The 19,409-nt window shown below is 45.6% G+C and overlaps 1 protein-coding gene across 1 annotated transcript in view; it reads right to left on the bottom strand.

The window, feature by feature from the left end:
- Window positions 1–19,409, bottom strand: part of NUP205 (nucleoporin 205) — a 1,281,456-nt gene that overhangs the window by 242,693 nt on the left and 1,019,354 nt on the right. Inside the window, exon 31 of the mRNA XM_030216143.1 lies at window positions 13,396–13,534. Within this exon, the coding sequence (XP_030072003.1) occupies window positions 13,396–13,534 (139 nt within the window). The remainder of the gene's footprint in view (window positions 1–13,395; window positions 13,535–19,409) is intronic.

The following is a 19,409-nucleotide window of genomic DNA, read 5'->3' as shown; positions in this document are numbered from 1 at the left end:
TCAACTCCAGGCTCCGCTCATTCTGCCTTGCCTCACCCTATGCTTGGAACAATCTTCTTCAACCCCTACGCCAAGCCCCCCTCTACCCATCTTCAAATCTCTGCTTAAAACTCACCTCTTCAAGGCTGCTTTCGGCACTTAACCTTTGGTGAAATATAGTATGCCCTATCAGACGGACTCTACACTTGTCTTTTGATTGTACACTTGTCTTTAGATTGTTTAGATTGTCTTTAGATTGTACACCTGTCTTTTAGATTGCAAGCTTTAGATTCTACACCTGTCTTCTAGATTGTAAGCTCCTTGAGCAGGGACTGTCCTTCCATGTTAAATTGTACAGCGCTGCGTAACCCTAGTAACGCTTTAGAAATGTTAAGTAGTAGTAGCACGTCTTGTGGTTGAGGAATTTGGAATGGATGTCCCAAGATCAGATGGAGCGAATGGTCCACCATTGTAGGGAATTGCAAAAATCGGTGGAAAGATGAATGATAGCCTCTAGATCCCCTGTAGCCTGACACCACTGGAAAGCTAGGGTCCATTGAGCTGATCTCATATGTAGACGTGCCACGAGAGTCACATGAACTGTGGAGGCCATGTGGCTGAGAAGCCTCAACATTTGCCGAGCTGTGATCTGTTGAGATGTTCGAGCCGAGGACACTAAGGCCCGAAGATTGTCCGCCCTTGCCTGGAAGAGATAAGCTTGAGACATCCGTGTGTTCAACAGAGCTCCTATGAATTCCAATTTCTGTACTGGAACTAGGGATAATTTACTGCAAACCCCAGCAATTCGAGCAGTTGAATAGTCATGTGCATGGATCGTAGAACTCCTTTCTCCATGGTGCTCTTTAGCAGCCAATCGTCGAGATAAGGAAACACATGCACTCCCAGTCTGCGTAGCGATGCTGCGACAACTGCTAAGCACTTTGTAAAGACCCTGGGCGCAGATGCTAGACCAAAGGGCAGCACACAGTACTGAAAGCGCTGAGTTTCCAGACGAAATTGAAGGTACTTCCTGTGAGCTAGAAGCACCGAGATGTGAGTATAGGCATCCTTTAAGTCCAGAGAGCACAGCCAATCGTTTTCCTGAATCATGGGAAGAAGGGTGCCCAGGGAAAGCATCCTGAACTTTTCTCGGACTAGAAATTTGTTCAGGGCCTTTAGGTCTAGGATGAGACGCATCCCCCCTGTTTTCTTTTGCACAAAGAAGTACCTGGAATAGAATCCCAGCCCTTCTTCCCCTGGTGGAAGGGCGGAGAGTTCCTCTGCAAGTACCTGCCTGTGCTGGGAGCTGAAGGATTGAGCTCCCGGTGGGCAATTTGGAGATTTTGATTCCAGATTGAGAGCGTATTCTAACCGGACTATTTGAAGAACCCACCTGTCGGAGGTTATGCCACCTTTGGTGAAAAAATATCAACCTCCCCCCAACAGGCAGATCGTCCGGCACGGATACTCTTAGATCGTCTATACTGCTCCGGAGCCAGTCAAAAACCCGTCCCTAGTTTTTGCTGGGGAGCCGAAGGGGCCTTCGGCGCACACCGCTGACGAGAGCGAGCTTTAACAGGCTGTCGAGAGGTAGGAGAATACCTACGTCAATTATAGGAATAGGGAGCCCTCCTGCTCCTTCCAAAAAACCTCCTAGAGGAGGAGGTAGTGGCAAAAGGCGTCCGGCGGGAGAGAGAATCCATAGCATGATGATGCTTCTTGAGGGTATCGACCATATCCTCAACCTTCTCTCTAAAAAGGTTATCCCCCCGGCAAGGAACATCCGCCATTCGCTGCTGGGTCTTCTGATCCAGTTCTGAGACACACAGCCATGAGAGTCTGCGCATAACGATACCCTGAGCAGCTACTCGGGATGCGGCATCAAATGTGTAGTAGGCCCCCCTGGTCAGGAATTTGTGACACGCCTTCTGCTGCTTGACCACATGGTATGTTTGGATCTTGGCGGCGAGCAATCCAGCCTGATACGTACGCCTCCCAAAAGAATCCAAGGTCCTAGACTCTCTGCCCGGGGGCACTGAGGCATACTCTCTAGTAATCTTGGCTCTTTTGAGAGCAGAGTCCACCACCATAGAATCGTGAGGAAGTTGGGCCTTCACCATCACAGGCTCACCATGGACTCTGTACTGGGACTCGGACTTCTTGTTGACAACCGAATTAGAGAGAGGGCAAGACCAATTCCGCAACATCATTTCCCTGAGTGTATTGTGCAGGGGGGCCGATGCAACCTCTGCAGAACCTCTCAGTCCTGGGCTCATCCACAGCCTCCATGGGAAACAGAATGTCCTTAGACATTTCCCGCACAAAAGATGAAAAAGTAAGACTCTCAGGTGGAGATTGTCTAACTTCAATAGGCGGAGTAGGATCAGAAGGAAGCCCCTTGGAGTCTTCTTCCAAAAAATACCTGGGGTCTTCCTCCTCTCCCCATGAGTGCTCCTCTTCGGTATCGGACAGAAGCTCTCGAAGAGCAGCCCGAACCCGAGCCTGTCTCGACTTCGAGGATCAACGTCCTCGTGGGGGATGTCGAGAAGTCGACCCCTGCCTAGACTCCGGCGAAGCTTCCTCCACCGACGTCCAGGGAGAGTCAATCCAAGTGGTAAAAGAAAGTAAACTTCCAACCGGGCAGAAAACTAAAAAAATAAAAGAACTACCTTTTTTTTTTTAATATTATGAAGGAGAAGAAAAAAGAAAAAAAAGAAGAAAAGGGCGCGTAAAACGTAAAAAATCACGGTCTCCTGAGCGAAAAATGAAGGAGAGCAGTCCAAAAAGAACTCTCCTCAATCACGGAAAAAAAAAAACTAGTTCAGTCACGCTCGCGTCACGGGAAGTGGCTCGCGCATGTGCGGTGTGCGCAGGCGAGCACTCTTAAAGCTTCTAGTTTTTTCTGGGGAAAAATTCCGGTCTCCTGGGCCGTCGCGGACAACGACCCACACGTAAGAAGATGGAGCCTGCTTGTCCTCGGAGAAAGAGAGAATACTGAGGTTAAGATGGCTGCACATGTCCACATATAGTAAACCTCTGAAGTTCTCTCTATCTCCACCTGCTGGTTGAGGGACATAACCCACTCGTCTCTGGATTGATTTGTGGGACGCAATGGAATTTTTAAAATGAATAAATATAAAAACCTAAAATCTGGATGGATGTGCTTTATAGTTCCTGGACAACAGAGGCCTTGGGAGTCCCTAATAGGCATTTATACAACACTGCATGCCTTCTTTGACATTTGAAAGATTGGCTAAAGGAAAAGGCTGATTATACCCCCTGGCAAATGGAGAGGGAACTCTTCAAACCAATGCAACACCATTATTTAATACATGCACCCAGGAAATCACTCTCACCGGGCCTCAAGCGTGATGTTTTACTTAAATCTATGCGGGCCATATGGCAGACTCTCCTTACAGACTGGCACAAACCTCTCACTAATACTGACTTATTGCCCCTGGGGAGGGAATTTAGACTTTACCTCCGGTCTTAATTCTGCAGTTTTTATTAGATGGGGCCGGAGAGGCTATTTGTGTGTTCCAGATCTAACAGAGATGGGAGTACTGAAGTCTTTTGACCTAATTTTGGAAACCTTAGACACACGCCCTGGGGACCCTCTTTGCCTATATACAATTACATCTACGATAATAAAACTCACCCTCAACGTTGAGGACAGTGACGTCAGTGAAGCCAAGCCACTGACAACAGTTCCTTCAGGTTCGAAGGCTCGTGGTGGTGAAGCCACCAGGCCCCGCCCTCGAGTCAAACGTCATGATGAGGGCGGAGCAAACGAGGGTGAGTTTTATTACTGTACCTGTGCTCCGCCCTCGCGTCAAAACGCGATGACGTCGTTATTTTATATACCTCTATCATGTCTCCCCTCAGCTGTCTCTTCTCCAAGCTGAAAAGCCCTAGCCTCTTTAGTCTTTCTTCATAGGGAAGTCGTCCCATTATTATTATTAACATTTGTATAGCGCTGCCAGACACACGCAGCGCTGAACATCCAACATAGAGAGAGACAGTCCGTGTTCAAAAGAGCTTACAATCTAAAAATAAGATAGACAAAACAATTAAGGACAAGGGAAGTACTGGATGAGAAGGAACAAGGGGAAGGCAAATTGAGTATTGGCTAGGAGTCAAAAGCAGTGGTGAAAAGGTGGGTTTTTAGCATAGATTTGAAAACAGGTAGAGATGGAGCTAGATGTATAGGCTCAGGAAGTCTATTCCAGGCATAAGGTGCAGCGAGGGAAAAGGAACTAAGTCTGGAGTTAGCAGTAGAGAAGGGGGACGACAATAGAGTTATGTCCAGTGAGCGGAGTTCACAGGGAGGAATGTAGGGCGAGATGAGAGTGGAGAGGTAATGGGGGCTACAGAATGGATGCATTTAAAGGTCAGTAAGAGAAGTTTGAACTGTATGCGGAAGCGGACAGGGAGCCAGTGAAGTGAGGAGTGGGCTAGTGTGGGTATAACGATTTTGGCGGAAAGTAAGTCATCCCCACTATCATTTTCGTCGCCCTTCGCTGCACCATTTTCAATTCTACTATATCTTTCTTGAGATGCGGCGACCAGAATTGAACACAATACTCAAGGTGTGGTCGCACCATGGAGCGATACAACAGCATTATAGCATCCTCACACCTGATTTCCATACCTTTCCTAATGATACCCAACATTCTATTCGCTTTCCTAGCCGCAGCAGCACACTGAGCAGAAGGTTTCAGTGTATTATCAACGACGACACCCAGATCCCTTTCTTGGTCCGTAACTCCTAACGTGGAACCTTGCATGACATAGCTATAATTCGGGTTCTTTTTTCCCACATGCATCACCTTGCACTTGCTCACATTAAAAGTCATCTGCCATTTAGCCGCCCAGTCGCAGTCTCGTAAGGTCCTCTTGTAATTTTTCACAATCCTGTCGCGAGTTAACGACTTTGAATAACTTTGTGTCATCAGCAAATTTAATTACCTCGCTAGTTACTCCCATCTCTAAATCATTTATAAATATATTAAAAAGCAGCGGTCCTAGCACAGATCCCTGAGGAACCCCACTAACTACCCTTCTCCATTGTGAATACTGCCCATTTAACCCCACTCTGTTTCCTATCCTTCAACCAGTTTTTAATCCACAATAGGACATTTCCTCCTAACCCATTACCCTCCAATTTCCTCTGTAGCCTTTCATGAGGTACCTTGTCAAACGCCTTTTGAAAATCCAGATACACAATATCAACCGGCTCCCCTTTGTCCACATGTTTGTTTACTCCTTCAAAGAATTGAAGTAAATTGGACAGGCAAGATTTCCCCACACAAAAGCCAAGCTGACTTGGTCTCAGTAATCCATGTCCTTGGTTGTGCTCTGTAATTTTGTTTTTGATAATAGCCTCTACCATTTTCTCCGGCACCGACGTCAGCCTCACCGGTCTATAATTTCCCGGATCTCCCCTGGAACCTTTTTTTTAAATCGGTGTTACATTGGCCATCCTTCAATCTTCCGATACCACGCTCGATTTTAAGGATAAACTGCATATCACTAACAGTAGCTCCACAAGCTCATTTTTCAGTTCTATCAGTACTCTAGGATGAATACCATCTGGTCCAGGAGACTTGCTACTCTTCAGTTTGCTGAACTGCCCCATTACGTCCTCCAGGTTTACCGTGAAGTAAGTTTTTCCGACTCGACCGCTTGAAATACCATTTCCGACACCAGTATAACACCTAAATCTTCGTCGGTGAAGACCGAAGCAAAGAATTCATTCAATCTCTCCGTTACTTCTTTATCTTCCTTGATCGCCCCTTTTACCCTTCGGTCATCCAGCGGCCCAACCGATTCTTTTGCCGGCTTCCTGCTTTTAATATACCCACTATATAAATCAGCTTTTGTGGTGGATATGGTGGAAAAGCTGCAAACTTTTTTTACTTCAACTTACTTATCCTGAGTGTCAGTGCCCACTTCATACAAATTTCTAGTTTCTCTTACTCCTCCCAATCTGTTATTATTGCAAAATGGAATCCAGTAACATAGAGGGGCATAATCGAATGGGGCCGGCCATCTATAAGGGCGGCAATCTGTAATGACGGCCCCTTAAAGTGGCGTACCCGACAGTATTATCGAAACAAAATATGGCTGGCCATCTTTTGTTTCGGTAATACGATCGAGGCCGGCCCTATCTCAACATTTGAGCTGCCCTTAGAGATCGCCGGTGTTAGAGATGGCAGCCATTGGTTTTCGCTGATTATGGAAACTAATGGCGGCCATCTCAAACCCGGCCAAATCCAAGCCATTTGGTCATGGGAGGAGCCAGCATTTGTAGTGCACTGGTTCCCCTCACATGCCAGGACACCAACCGGGCACCCTAGGGGACACTGCAGTGGACATCACAAATTGCTCACAGCTGCATAGCTCCCTTACCTTGGGTGCTGAGCCCCCCAAATCCCCCCAAAACCTACTCCCCACAACTGTACACCACTATCATAGCCCTTAGAGATGAAGGGGGCCACCTACATGTGGGTACAATGGGTTTTGGGGGAGTGTTTGGAGGGCACACATTTACCAACACAAGTGTAACAGGTGGGGGGATGGGCCTGGGTCCACCTGCCTGAAGTGCACTGCACCCACTAAAAACTGCTCCAGTGACCTGCATACTGCTGTGATGGAGCTGGGTATGACATCTGAGGCTGGCATAGAGGCTAACAAAAAAACATATTTATATATTTTTTTGGGTGGGAGGGGGTTGGTGACCACTGGGGGAGTAAGGAGAGGTGATCCACGATTCCCTCCGGTGGTCATCTGGTCAGTTCGGGCACCTTTTCAAGGCTTGGTCGTGAACAAAAAGGGACAAAGTAAAGCCGGCCAAATGCTCATCAGGGCCGGTCTTCTTTTTTCCATTATTGGCCAAGGCCAGCCATCTCTTACCCATGCCCCCGTACCGCCTTTGGTACACTGCTGACACGCCCCCTTGAACTTTGGCTGGCCCTGCGACGGAAAGCAGTTGAAGTCGGCCAAAATCGGCTTTCGATTATACTAATTTGGCCGGCTTTAGGAGAAGGCCGGCCATCTCCCGATTTGTGTCGGAAGATGGCCGCCCTTCTCCTTCGAAAATAAGGATAGCAACATAGTAGATGACGGCAGAGAATGACCTGCACGGTACATCCAGTCTGCCCAACAAGATAAACTCATATGTGCTACTTTTTGTGTATACCTAACCTTGATTTATATCTGTCATTTTCAGTACACAGACCGTAGACGTTTGCCCAGCACTAGCCCCGCCTCCCACCACCGGCTCTGCCATCCAATCTCCGCTAAGCTTCTGAGGATCCATTCCTTCTGAACAGGATTCCTATATGTTTATCCCAAGCATTTTTGAATTCCGTTACCATTTTCATCTCCACCACTTCCCGCGGGAGGGCATTCCAAGTATCCACCACTCTCTCTGTTAAAAAATACTTCCTAACATTTTTCTTGAGTCTGCCCCCCTTCAATCTCATTTTCATGTCCTCTAGTTCTACCACCTACCCATCTACGGAAAAGGTTTGTTTGCGGATTAATACCTTTCAAATATTTGAACGTCTGTATCATATCACCCCTGTTTCTCCTTTCCTCCAGGGTATACATGTTCAGGTCAGCAAGTGTCTCCTCATACGTCTTGTAATGCAAATCCCATACCATTCTTGTAGCTTTTCTTTGCACCGCTTCAATTCTTTTTACATCCTTAGCAAGATATGGCCTCCAAAACTGAACACAATATGCCAGGTGGGGCCTCACCAACAACATATACAGGGGCATTAAAACCTCTTTTCTTCTGCTGGTCACACCTCTCTCTATAGAGCCTAGCAACCTTCTAGCTACAGCCACCGCCTTGTCACACTGTTTCGTCGCCTTCAGATCCTCAGATACTATCACCCCAAAATCCCTCTCCCCGTCCGTACATATCAGACCCTCACTGCCTAACGCATACGTCTCCTGTGGATTTCTACTCCCTAAGTGCATCACTTTGCATTTTTTCGTATTGAATTTTAATTGCCAAATCTTAGACCATTCTTCTAGCTTCTGCAGATCCTTTTTCATGTTTTCCACTCCCTCCCGGGTGTCCACTCTGTTACAAATCTCAGTATCATCCGCAAAAAGGCAAACTTTACCTTCTAACCCTTCGGCAATGTCACTCACAAATATATTGAACAGAATAGGCCCCAGCACCGATCCCTGAGGCACTCCACTACTCACCTTTCCCTCATCCGAGCGAATTCCATTAACACCACCACGCTCTGGCGTCTGTCCGTGAACCAGTTCCGAATCCAGTTCACCACGTCGGGTTCTATCTTCAGTCTGTCAAATTTATTCAAGAGCCTCCTGAAATCTAAGTAGATTACATCTATAGCACGTCCATGATTCAATTCTCTGGTCACCCAAAAAATTGAATGAGATTCATTTGGCACAATTTACCTTTGGTAAAACCATGTTGTCTCTGATCTTGCAACTTATTGGCTTCCAGGAAATTTACTATCCTTTCCTTCAGCATCACTACCATTACTTTTCAAATAACCGAAGTGAGGCTTACCGGCCTGTAGTTTCCAGCTTCTTCCCTATCACCACTTTTGTGAAGAGGGACCACATTCGCTCTTCTCCAATCCCACGGAACCTCTCCTGTCTCCAAGGATTTATTAAACAAATCTTTAAGAGGACCTGCCAGAACCTCTCTGAGCTGGGGTGGATCCTGTCCGGTCCCACGGCTTTGTCCACCTTTAGATTTTCAAGTTGTTCATACACACTCTCTTCTGTAAATGGTGCTATATCCACTCCATCCTCATTAGTACTTCTGGCAGTCAATCGTGGTCCTTCTCCAGGATTTTCTTCTGTGAAAACAGAAGAAAAGTATCTATGTAGCAAATTTGCTTTTTCTTCATCATTATCTACAAAGCAGTTCGCAGCATCTTTCAGTCTCACAATTCCCTTTTTAGTCTTCCTCCTTTCACTAATATATCTGAAGAAATTTTTGTCGCCCCTCCTTACATTTCTACCCATTAGTTCTCCCGCTTGCGCTTTCGCCAGACATATCTCTCTCTTGGTTTCTTTCAGTTTCATCCGGTATTACTGTCCGTGTTCCTCTTCTTGAGTTTTTCTGTATTTCAGGAACTCCAACTCTTTAGCCTTTATTTTCTCAGCCACTTGCTTGGAGAACCATATCAGTTTCCTTTTTCTCTTGCTTTTATTTACTCTCCTTACATTAAGGTTTGTGGCCCTATTTATAGCTTCTTTCAGCCTGGACAACTGTCCTTCCACTTCTTGTTCGTCGTCCTAGCCCAACAGCTCCTTTCTCAGGTATGCCCCCATTTTACTAAAGTCAGCATGCTTGAAATCCAGGACTTTGAGTTTTGAGTGGCCGCCCTCCAGCTGTCATATCAAACCAAACTGTTTGATGGTCACTGCTTCCTGGGTGGGCACCCACTCGGACATTTGACACACTATCCCCATTTGTGAGCACCAGATCCAGCGTCGCTCCCTCCCTCGTGGGTTCCGTCACCATTTGTCTGAGCTTGAAAAGCATCCACGATCTCTCTACTTCTTTCCGATTCCGCAGATGGAACCTTCCAATCTACATCCGGCAGATTGAAATCTCCCAGCAACAGCACCTCTCTCTTCTTTTCCAACTTTTGAATATCTGCGATCAGATCTTTATCTAGTTCCTCCAATTGCGTCGGGGGTTTGTAGAGAACACCCACTTGAACAGAGGTTCTATCATCTCTTTTTTTTTTTTTATTATTTCTTTATTCATATATTTCCATATATCATCACAATACGTGAATATGCAATCGGCATTTATACAAAAAGCAAAAATAAAAAATAAAGAGAAATATCATTAACAGCCTTTCTGTCCACAGTTTAGGAAATTTTGGAATCCAAGAATTTAGAATTTAAAGTAAAACATAGAGCAATAATTAAAGACTAGTGGTTGCAACCTCTGGTTCAGACCCCAGCCTGCATTTAGGGAGGGCACACAACATTCAATTCCACTCTAGCATCTAGAAATTGTTTTAACTGTTTTGGGTCTACAAATTGAAACTGTTTACCCTCAAGCATTACATTACAATAACAAGGAAAATGTAATATAAAAGTTGCTCCCAGTGCCACCACCCTAGGGCGGAGTTCCCAAAAGGCCCTCCGTCTCGTCTGTGTAGGCCTTGAGAGATCAGGAAAAATACGAATTTTTGAGCCCAAAAACAGATTTTCTAAGTGTCTCAAGGAAAGCCTTAATACGGTATTCCTGTCAGGCTCCAGCACAAAAGTAACAAGCAGAGTCAACCTCTGAGTAATTATCTCCAATGAACTTTCAAGGAAAGAAGTAAGATCCATTCCTTCCCCTGCTATCGGGGGATTTTCTTCCACCACTCCACCACTCCTGATGTAATAAGCCCGAGTAAGGGGAGGCAGTGAGTCCTTATCCATTCCAAGAATATCAATCATATATTTTTTAACCATGTCCAAAGGGGAAATTAAAGGCGATTTGGGAAAATTAAGAAACCTAAGGTTTAATCTTCTAGTCTGGTTTTCTAGGTACTCCAATCTTTTATGTAGGAAATTATTATCCTTAACCAAAGCCGTTTCTACAGATTCCATTTCTTGAATTTTAGTATTCACAGTCTCCAAATCTAAGGTTTGCTGTGCAGTCTTTTGCGCCTGAAGCAGGGCAGCCTCAGAAAGAGTCTTTATGTCAGAAGTATTCACTTTTAAAGTAGTTTGCATAGAAGTGTGAATGCTGTAAACCATATCCCATAGTGACTCTAATGTCACAGTTGCTGGTCTATTCACACCACTAATGGCTGGAGAAGGGTGAGGTTGATCTTCAACACAAGCAAGTTTAGAAACTATATCCTGAGGCAATACCTTTGAAGCTGATTGTAGCAATAGTTCTCGGCGTTGAGATTCAGCCTCCTTTACTGCAGACACTCCCTCAAACAGGTCGGGCTGAGCCCCTTCGGCTTCCTTCCCTGTCAGAGCTGCCAGCAACTCCCCTCCAGGCTGGGGTGGAGCAACTCGTTCCACGGGGCTCAGGGAAGACCCGTTTCCATTCTCAATCGACACCGAAGTGCCGAGAGTTGCAGAGGGGGTCGAAAAGCCCCGAGGACCTGGTTGCTGTCTGAAAAATTGCAAAGTTGTCTGCCTCGTCGGTGAAGAAGTCACAGGAGCTGAGGGATGTTCCTTCACTTTTCCCCTCCGTTTCCCTATGCTTAATGAGGCGACAGAAGTGCCGTAGAGGACCTACAAACAGAGTAACTTCCAGGAGCTAACACAGGTGAGTCCATTCACAACGCCATCTTGGAATCAGTGGCTATCATCTCTTTTTAAGGTGATCCATATCACTTCTTCCTTTCCCCAGGTCCCTGTCATGTCAGTCACTGCGATATCATTTCTCACATACAGAACTACTCCTCCAACTTTACGACCATCTCTATCCTTCCTAAATAGATTATAGCCTGGTATGTTTGCATCCCATTCATGGGAACCACTGAGCCACGTCTCCGTGACTGCAACAACGTCAAAGTCTGCTTGCAACATCAGGGCTTGAAGGTCATGAACCTTATTGCTTAGACTGCGAGAATTTGTGGTCATCGCTTTCCATCTACATTTCCTGGTATGTATTCCAACATTAGTGAGTTGGGGGTGTCTTTTCTCTTTGGGTACCTTCATATCTTTTTGTTCCACCTTTATTGCTTTTTCTTCCACCTCAGTTCTATTTTCAGGAATATCACAGTGCTGTAATGGAGCAAAAGAATTCTGTAGGGGCAACACTTGTGAAGGCGGATGCTTCTGTGTCAGATAACGAAGTCTGCCTGAGCCAACCGTGAACCATCTATTCTTAGGTGGTTTTAATCCTTTGAGGCAGTGGTGAGAATTTGGTATGATTCTGTGAAGTCCTAGAAGCTGCTTTAAGTGCATCCAATTCTTGCTTTACTTTACTGAGCTCCTGTTTTAAACTAGCGAGCTGAAGACAGATAGGACAAGCCTTAAGTCTCCAGATGATTGGCCTTGAAACTAAAGCACCACAATTATTACAGAGAATAAAAGTCATCCTGATTGGTTGAAATTGGTATGAATAGGTGTACTATGATGGGGTTAACAGTCTGCAAGATTGCCTGTGTGTGACTGAGGAGTAAAGTTAATGAGTTTTGGCTTGTCTATATATGACTGGAAAACCCTGGGGTGGGTGGGATTATAAGTCCCAGTGAGTCAGCCAAGTGCTGTATCAAAAAGGTTCTCTAGGTATGACCAGAACTGATACAGTCTGATCAAAGAATTTCCAGTTGATTTAACGTTCAAATTCCACTAGAATATAAGTAGGACTGGCAGAACTTTTCCACAAAGTAAGAATTCTACAGGACCAGAAGCAGTTAGAAAATCTAGAGTTGGATATTCACCTGTGGCCTGACACTTTGCTTAAAATGTTAAGGAATGTTCCACTGGTGGTGCACAATGCCCGAGTGTGTTTGTTTTAGACCTTGACAAGAGCTATTTCTCACTGAAGCAGGCATTCTATGCCAGGAGTGCACCTTCTTCTACTTGTGGTAGACGTGGTGCGGTGGAGAATACCATCTCTCAAGCTACGTGGACTTGTACGAATAGCCAAGTATTTTGGCATCAAGTGTTATCCTTCAAAGGAACAATTTTTCATCAATTCTTACACATTTCTCCATTCCTGAACCACTCCGGATAACTGCTGGAGTTGGATGGCCATCTGCTGTAGGAGCTGCAGCGAAGGACTCTGTCAAGCTCATGACCTTCGCTTGCTATGGTGGTGATCCCATGGACAGGTCTGATGAAGGTCGAGACCTGAACAATGGCAGACGAGTCACTAGGCTGCAGGGGCTTGGTTGACTTGGTAAAGCTGGCATGGCCTGGTAAGAACTCCTCTCAGTGAGAATTCCAGTTTGGAAGCGCCTGCCTTCATTTTTCCCCCTACGCCTTGGCATCACATGCTGATGTGATGGTCGCAGGCGCGAGAAAAGAGCGTCAGTCTTCCGCTCCAGAGGATGCTGCCGGCTCTGCTGCCCCAAAGGTAAGCTGGAAGAGGTTGGGGCCTGGCGGGCGTATAACATGTGGGAAAGGGTGACGAGGAAGGAGGTTATTCTGCTAAATGTGGACCCTTGCATACATTATTTGCTGGGGGACTGTAAAAGTCCAGGCCTTTAGTGGAACATTAACTTTGGAAAGAGGTGGAGAGAGGTGAATGTGCGGGAAGGAGGGGATTGTAGTAGGGGAAGCGGGGAAGGAAGCGGTTTCTTAAAATGAAGAACTTATAAGATGTGATTGATTGTTGGATTGGATTTATGTTCATCACTTATCTTGGAGACTTTTTGTTTGTTGCACATTCTTAAACACAGATATTAGTACATAAAATAAGAGACAAAGCATAAGACTCACCTGTCCTGCTGCCTGAAGGTGCTGTCCTGTGCTGGATGTCAGTATGACTTGGCATAGCTGAAGAGCTGGGAGAAGTATTTGGCGATACCGCTCTACAGGAGCAGGCACAAAGACCGGTGATTCTCTCAATCCAAACAGTCTTATATGGATTTAAAAAACAAAACAAAACATAATTGAAGATACAGGTATAAAATAACTGAATATAGCACTGTACTACACTGTAGTGCATTGGGGGACTTTCTCCAAAGCTTTAAGTCAGGGGTCCTCAAATCAAGACCTTGAGGTCCACAACCCAGCCTCCTTTTCAGAATTTCCACAATGAATATGTATGAGATCTACTAATGAATATGTATGAGATCTACTTGCATGCAATGAAAGCAGTGAATGCAAACAGGTATCCTGCATATTCACTATGAAAATCATGAAAACCAGGGCTGGGTTGAAGACCCCTACTTTAAGTTCAAAAACACTCTCATGCTACCAAGTAACAAACAACTGCTGGCATCATTTGTTTCAAGGTAGAACATGCACAATTCCAAAGAAAAATAAAACTAGCATGCTATAACACGAGAAGTCCAAAAATCCAGATGCTGGAAACCCAAACCACCCGAGAAACCTGACCCTTTAAATTTGTGTTTTTTGTACCGAGAATACGGACTCTTCCCCCCCCCCCCCCCCCCGGCATGGTCTGGCATATTTCCCTCCCCTCCTGGTCCTGCCTGCGGCTCCCACTGTATACAGACCTTTTCAGAAGCCTTCAGTGCTGCAGCACCAGCGTAGCCTTACTCATAGGCTGCATCTGGCCTGTAACATGCCTTTCCCTCTGACCTAGAGTACTGATAGAACTGAAAAATGAGCTTGCGGAGCTACTGCTAGTGATATGCAATTTATCCTTAAAATCGAGCGTGGTACCAGAAGATTGGAGGGTGGCCAATGTAACACCGATTTTCAAAAAAGGCTCCAGGGGAGATCCGGGAAATTATAGACCAGCGAGTCTGACTTCAGTGCCGGGGAAAATGGTAGAGGCTATTATTAAAAACAAAATTACAGAGCACATCCGAGGACATGGATTACTAAGACCAGCACGGCTTTTGTGTGGGGAAATCTTGCCTGACCAATTTACTTCAATTCTCTGAAGGAGTAAACAAACATGTGGACAAAGGGGAACCGGCTGATATTGTGTATCTCGATTTTCAAAAGGCGTTTGACAAGGTACCTCATGAAAGGCTACAGAGGAAATTGGAGGGTCATGGGATAGGAGGAAATGTCCTATTGTGGATTAAAAACTGGTTGAAGGATAGGAAACAAGAGTGGGTTTAAATGGGCAGTATTCACAATGGAGAAGGGTAGTTAGTGGGGTTACTCAGGGGTCTGTGCTAGGACCGCTGCTTTTTAATATATTTATAAATGATTCAGAGATGGGAGTAACTAGCGAGGTAATTAAATTTGCTGATGACAAAGTTATTCAAAGTAGTTAAATCGCGACAGGATTGTGAAAAATTACAAGAGGACCATACGAGACTGGGAGACTGGGCGGCTAAATGGCAGATGACGTTTAATGTGAGCAAGTGCAAGGTGATGCATGTGGGAAAAAAGAACCCGAATTATAGATACATCATGCAAGGTTCCACGTTAGGAGTTACGGACCAAGAAAGGGATCTGGGTGTCGTTGTCGATAATACACTGAAACCTTCTGCTCAGTGTGCTGCTGCGGCTAAGAAAGCGAATAGAATGTTGCGTATTATTAGGAAAGGTATGGAAAACAGGTGTGAGGATGTTATAATGCCGTTGCATCGCTCCATGGTGCGACCGCACCTTGAGTATTGTGTTCAATTCTGGTCGCCGCATCTCAAGAAAGATATAGTAGAATTGGAAAAGGTGGAGCGAAGGGCGACTAAAATGATAGCGGGGATGGGACGACTTCCCTATGAAGAAAGATTAAGGAGGCTAGGGGTATTCAGCTTGGAGAAGAGACGGCTGAGGGGAGACATGATAGAGATATATAAAATAATGAGTGGAGTGGAACAGGTGGATGTGAAGCATCTATTCACGCTTTCCAAAAATACTAGGACTAGGGGGCATGCGATGAAACTACAGTGTAGTAAATTTAAAACAAATCGGAGAAAATTTTTCTTCAACCAACGTATAATTAAACTCTTGAATTCGTTGCCGGAAAAGGTGGTGAAGGCGGTTAGCTTAGCAGAGTTTAAAAAGGGGTTGGACGGTTTCCTAAAGGACAAGTCCATAAACCGCTACTAAATGGACTTGGGAAAAATCCACAATTCCGGGAATAACATGTATAGAATGTTTGTACGTTTGGGAAGCTTGCCAGGTGCCCTTGGCCTGGATTGGCCGCTGTCGTGGACAGGATGCTGGGCTCGATGGACCCTTGGTCTTTTCCCAGTATGGCATTACTTATGACCTGTCCTGCCCCTCCGAAAACAGGAAGTTGCATCAGAAGGGGTGAGACAGATCACAGGGAAAGGCATGGTGCAGGCTGGAGGCAACCTGTGAGTGAGGTTGCTGCTGGTGCTGCAGCATCAAAAACTTCAGAAAAGGTCTGTACACTAGGGGAGCCACAGGCAGGGCTGGGAGGGGAAGGAGAAACACTGGACTGTGACGGTGGGGGAGAGAGGAAGGCATAAGGGGGGCACTGGGGTTATAGGGATGCTGGAAGTGGCAGAGAGAGAGAGAGGGGGGCGCTGGAAGGGGCAAAGAGAGAGGCGCTGGAAGGGGAAGAGAGACACACACACACATTGGATGGGGAAGAGAAACAGAGAGACACTGGGTGGGGAAGCGGCAGAAAAAGACGCCGGTAATGGGTACAGTATACAGCATTAAACTCATTCATTTTTTTTTTTACTTTGAGCTTTTATAGTATGCTTTTCCCATTTTCTTTATTTGTTAATGAATTTGTCTCAAATTTGAATTTTAAAAGTCCTGCCTGAGAATCCAGAAAATCCAGACTGACCTAATCCCCAAGCAGTCAGGATTTTTGGAGTTGTACTGTACATATTTCCTCGTGGACATGAATACAGTGAAGGTGGTAAGGGAAAATGTATGCATTTTTATACATTTCAAGTACAACAATAAAAACTACAGCAAAGTATATGCCAATCACAGGCATATGCCCGGCAGAGCTCTGGAGACTCAATGTGTGGATGAGACGATGGTGCAGGAAGAAGGGTTTTAGATTTGTTAGGAACTGGACAACATTCTGGGGAAGGGGGATGTAAAAAGAATTGAAGTGGTGCAAAGAAAAGCTACGAGAATGGTATGGGATTTGCGTTACAAGACGTATGAGGAGAGACTTGCTGACCTGAACATGTATACCCTGGAGGAAAGGAGAAACAGGGGTGATATGATACAGATGTTCAAATATTTGAAAGGTATTAATCCGCAAATGAACCTTTTCCGGCGATGGGAAGGCGGTAGAACTAGAGGACATGAAATGAGATTGAAGGGGGGCAGACTCAAGAAAAATGTCAGGAAGTATTTTTTCACAGAGAGGGTGGTGGATGCTTGGAATGCCCTCCCGCGGGAGGTGGTGGAGATGAAAACGGTAACATAAAGGAATCCTGTTCGGAAGGAAGGGATCCTCAGGAGCTTAGCGGAGATTGGATGGCAGAGGCGGGGCTGGTGGTTGGGAGGCAGGGTTAGTGCTGGGCAGACTTATACGGTCTGTTCCCTGAAAAAGACAGATACAAATCAAGGTAAGGTATACACAAAAAGTAGCACATATGAGTTATCTTGTTCGGCAGACTGGATGGACCGTGCAGGTCTTTTTCTGCCGTTATCTACTATGTTACTATGTATTCCAAAAGGATGGGCTCCACCTTAACCAGGGTGGGACCAGGCTGCTGACATCGGCATTTAAAAAGGAGATAGAGCAGCTTTTAAACTAGAAACGGGGGGGAAGGCTGACAGTCGCTCAAAAGCGCATGGTTCAGGATAAGGTACCTTTCAAAGATATCACCAAAACAGGGAAGATAGGGTATCCTGACAGTGAGGTTGCAAAAGAGACCGTAGTAGATCAGGTGTCCTTAAATAAAAATCAGACAAAAGATTGCAAATTAATACTGTCAAGTACTAAGTATGATGTAAAGAGGAACAACAAACATAGTTTGAAATGTCTATATGCGAATGCCAGTAGCCTAAGAAATAAGATGAGAGAGTTAGAATTTATTGCACTAAATGAAAAATTAGATATAATAGGGGTCCCAAAAAACAACAAGGCAAACGATCTGCAAAATCCAATATGGGAAAGAAAGCCAGCAGATCAATATCACAACAAAAAGATTTTATTAAAGATACTGTGTATGAACAAATCGCCCGACACAGGCCGTGTTTCGCCCACCTAGGGCTGCGTCAGGGGCTACAATGAACAAATATATAATAATTATCATAGATCATAATAAATAAAATATAACACATATACGAGCATAATATATCAAATATATAAATTGACAAAAAACAAATAATAAAATATGGAATATTACTAGGTATACATAGAGAGTACACTAGAATAATTACATAAATAAACATATCGCTACCCACTGTCCAATATAAAAAAAAATATATATGTATGTATATAAAAGAGCATATATAAGAAAATATATATATAAAAGAAGTGTATGTAACGCAACAATTGTATGACAGTGCATATAAACAGGGCACTGGTATAGGATGCGAACTTCAATACAAATATGTATTAAAAAAATGTATAAATGAGATAATAAAAGGCACATAACCTAATATGAAACCTTCATAAAGGGGCAACTATAAAAAAGTGAACATGGACACAATCAAATAATACTCTATGTTACCAAAAATGAGAGATGGGGTAGTATGTATGGAACTAAAAAAAGAAAAATGAATTAAAAATAAATAAGGAAAAAGAAAAATTATGACAAAATAAAAATGAAAGTTAAATAATGAAAATAAAAAGAAATGAAGATAAAAAATGAAGATAAATGTAAACAATAAAAATATTACTTACATATGGTGCATAAAAGTCAAGAAAAAACCAGCTCAAACGGGAATCCCTATAATCATAAATCAAAAAGAATTAATAAAAAGCAAAAAATAAAATTAGAGTGGATCAAGACCAGCGGTGGTCTGCGGCCGAGCTCGGCTGGCTCTCGGCGGTGCCGGTGGACAGGCTGGGTGCCTCGTGGCAGTGTCGCGGGTCGGTCGCTCGGGCAGGGCTCCCCGCCAATCCTCCTCGCTGGCCCTTCCCTGTGCATGCCGATCCGGCGCGGGTGAGCGGGCGGGTGGCCCGGGGCTGATCGCGGCTGTCTGCTGCCGCGTGGCTGCGGCCTGTACCCTTCGCTGTCGTCCATCCGGCTGGTCCCGAGGTCCTGTGCGCTGCAGCTGTGCTCCCTGGCTGGAACGGCCTGGGCGTGGATCGCCGACCACGGGACTGGGATCCATCCTGCGCTGGTGTCGGGGTGCGACCTGTGCGGCCGGACCGACAGGAGTGGGACAGAAGCCGAGAGGAGTCAGAGTCCATCGGCCCCAGCTTGCTCCAGCCTGCCCATCCAGCGACCTGTGCGACCGGGCCGACGGGGGCAGTGACAGAGGCCGAGGGGAGGCAGAGTTCCACCAGCACTGGCCTGTTTGAGTCTGCCGACCCGGCTTTTTCCCTGCCTGTCCAGTCCATCTCTTCCAGTCACCCGACCCAGTTTCTCCCTGTTGCTCCAGTCCGACTGATCCAGCTTCTCCCTGCTTGTTCCAGTGCGCCTGTTCCGGCTTCTTCCTGCTTGTTCCAGTCCGCCTGATCTGGCTTCTCCCTGCTTGCTCCAGTCCGCCTGATCCTGCTTCTCCCTGCTTGCTCCAGACCGCCTGATCCAGCTTCTTCCTGCCTGTTCTAGTCCGCCTGATCCAGCTTCTCCCTGCTGTTCCAGTCCGCCTGATCCGGCTTCTCCCTGCTTGTTCCAGTCTGCCTGTTCCGGCTTCTCCCTGCTTGTTCCAGTCCGCCTGTTCCGATCCGGCTTCTTCCTGTTTGTTCCAGT

The sequence above is a fragment of the Microcaecilia unicolor genome, chromosome 10, assembly GCF_901765095.1.
Source record: "Microcaecilia unicolor chromosome 10, aMicUni1.1, whole genome shotgun sequence".
Taxonomy (NCBI): Eukaryota; Metazoa; Chordata; class Amphibia; order Gymnophiona; family Siphonopidae; genus Microcaecilia; species Microcaecilia unicolor.
Note: the sequence above shows the minus strand (reverse complement) of the source record. Positions and strands in the feature narration are given on the sequence as shown.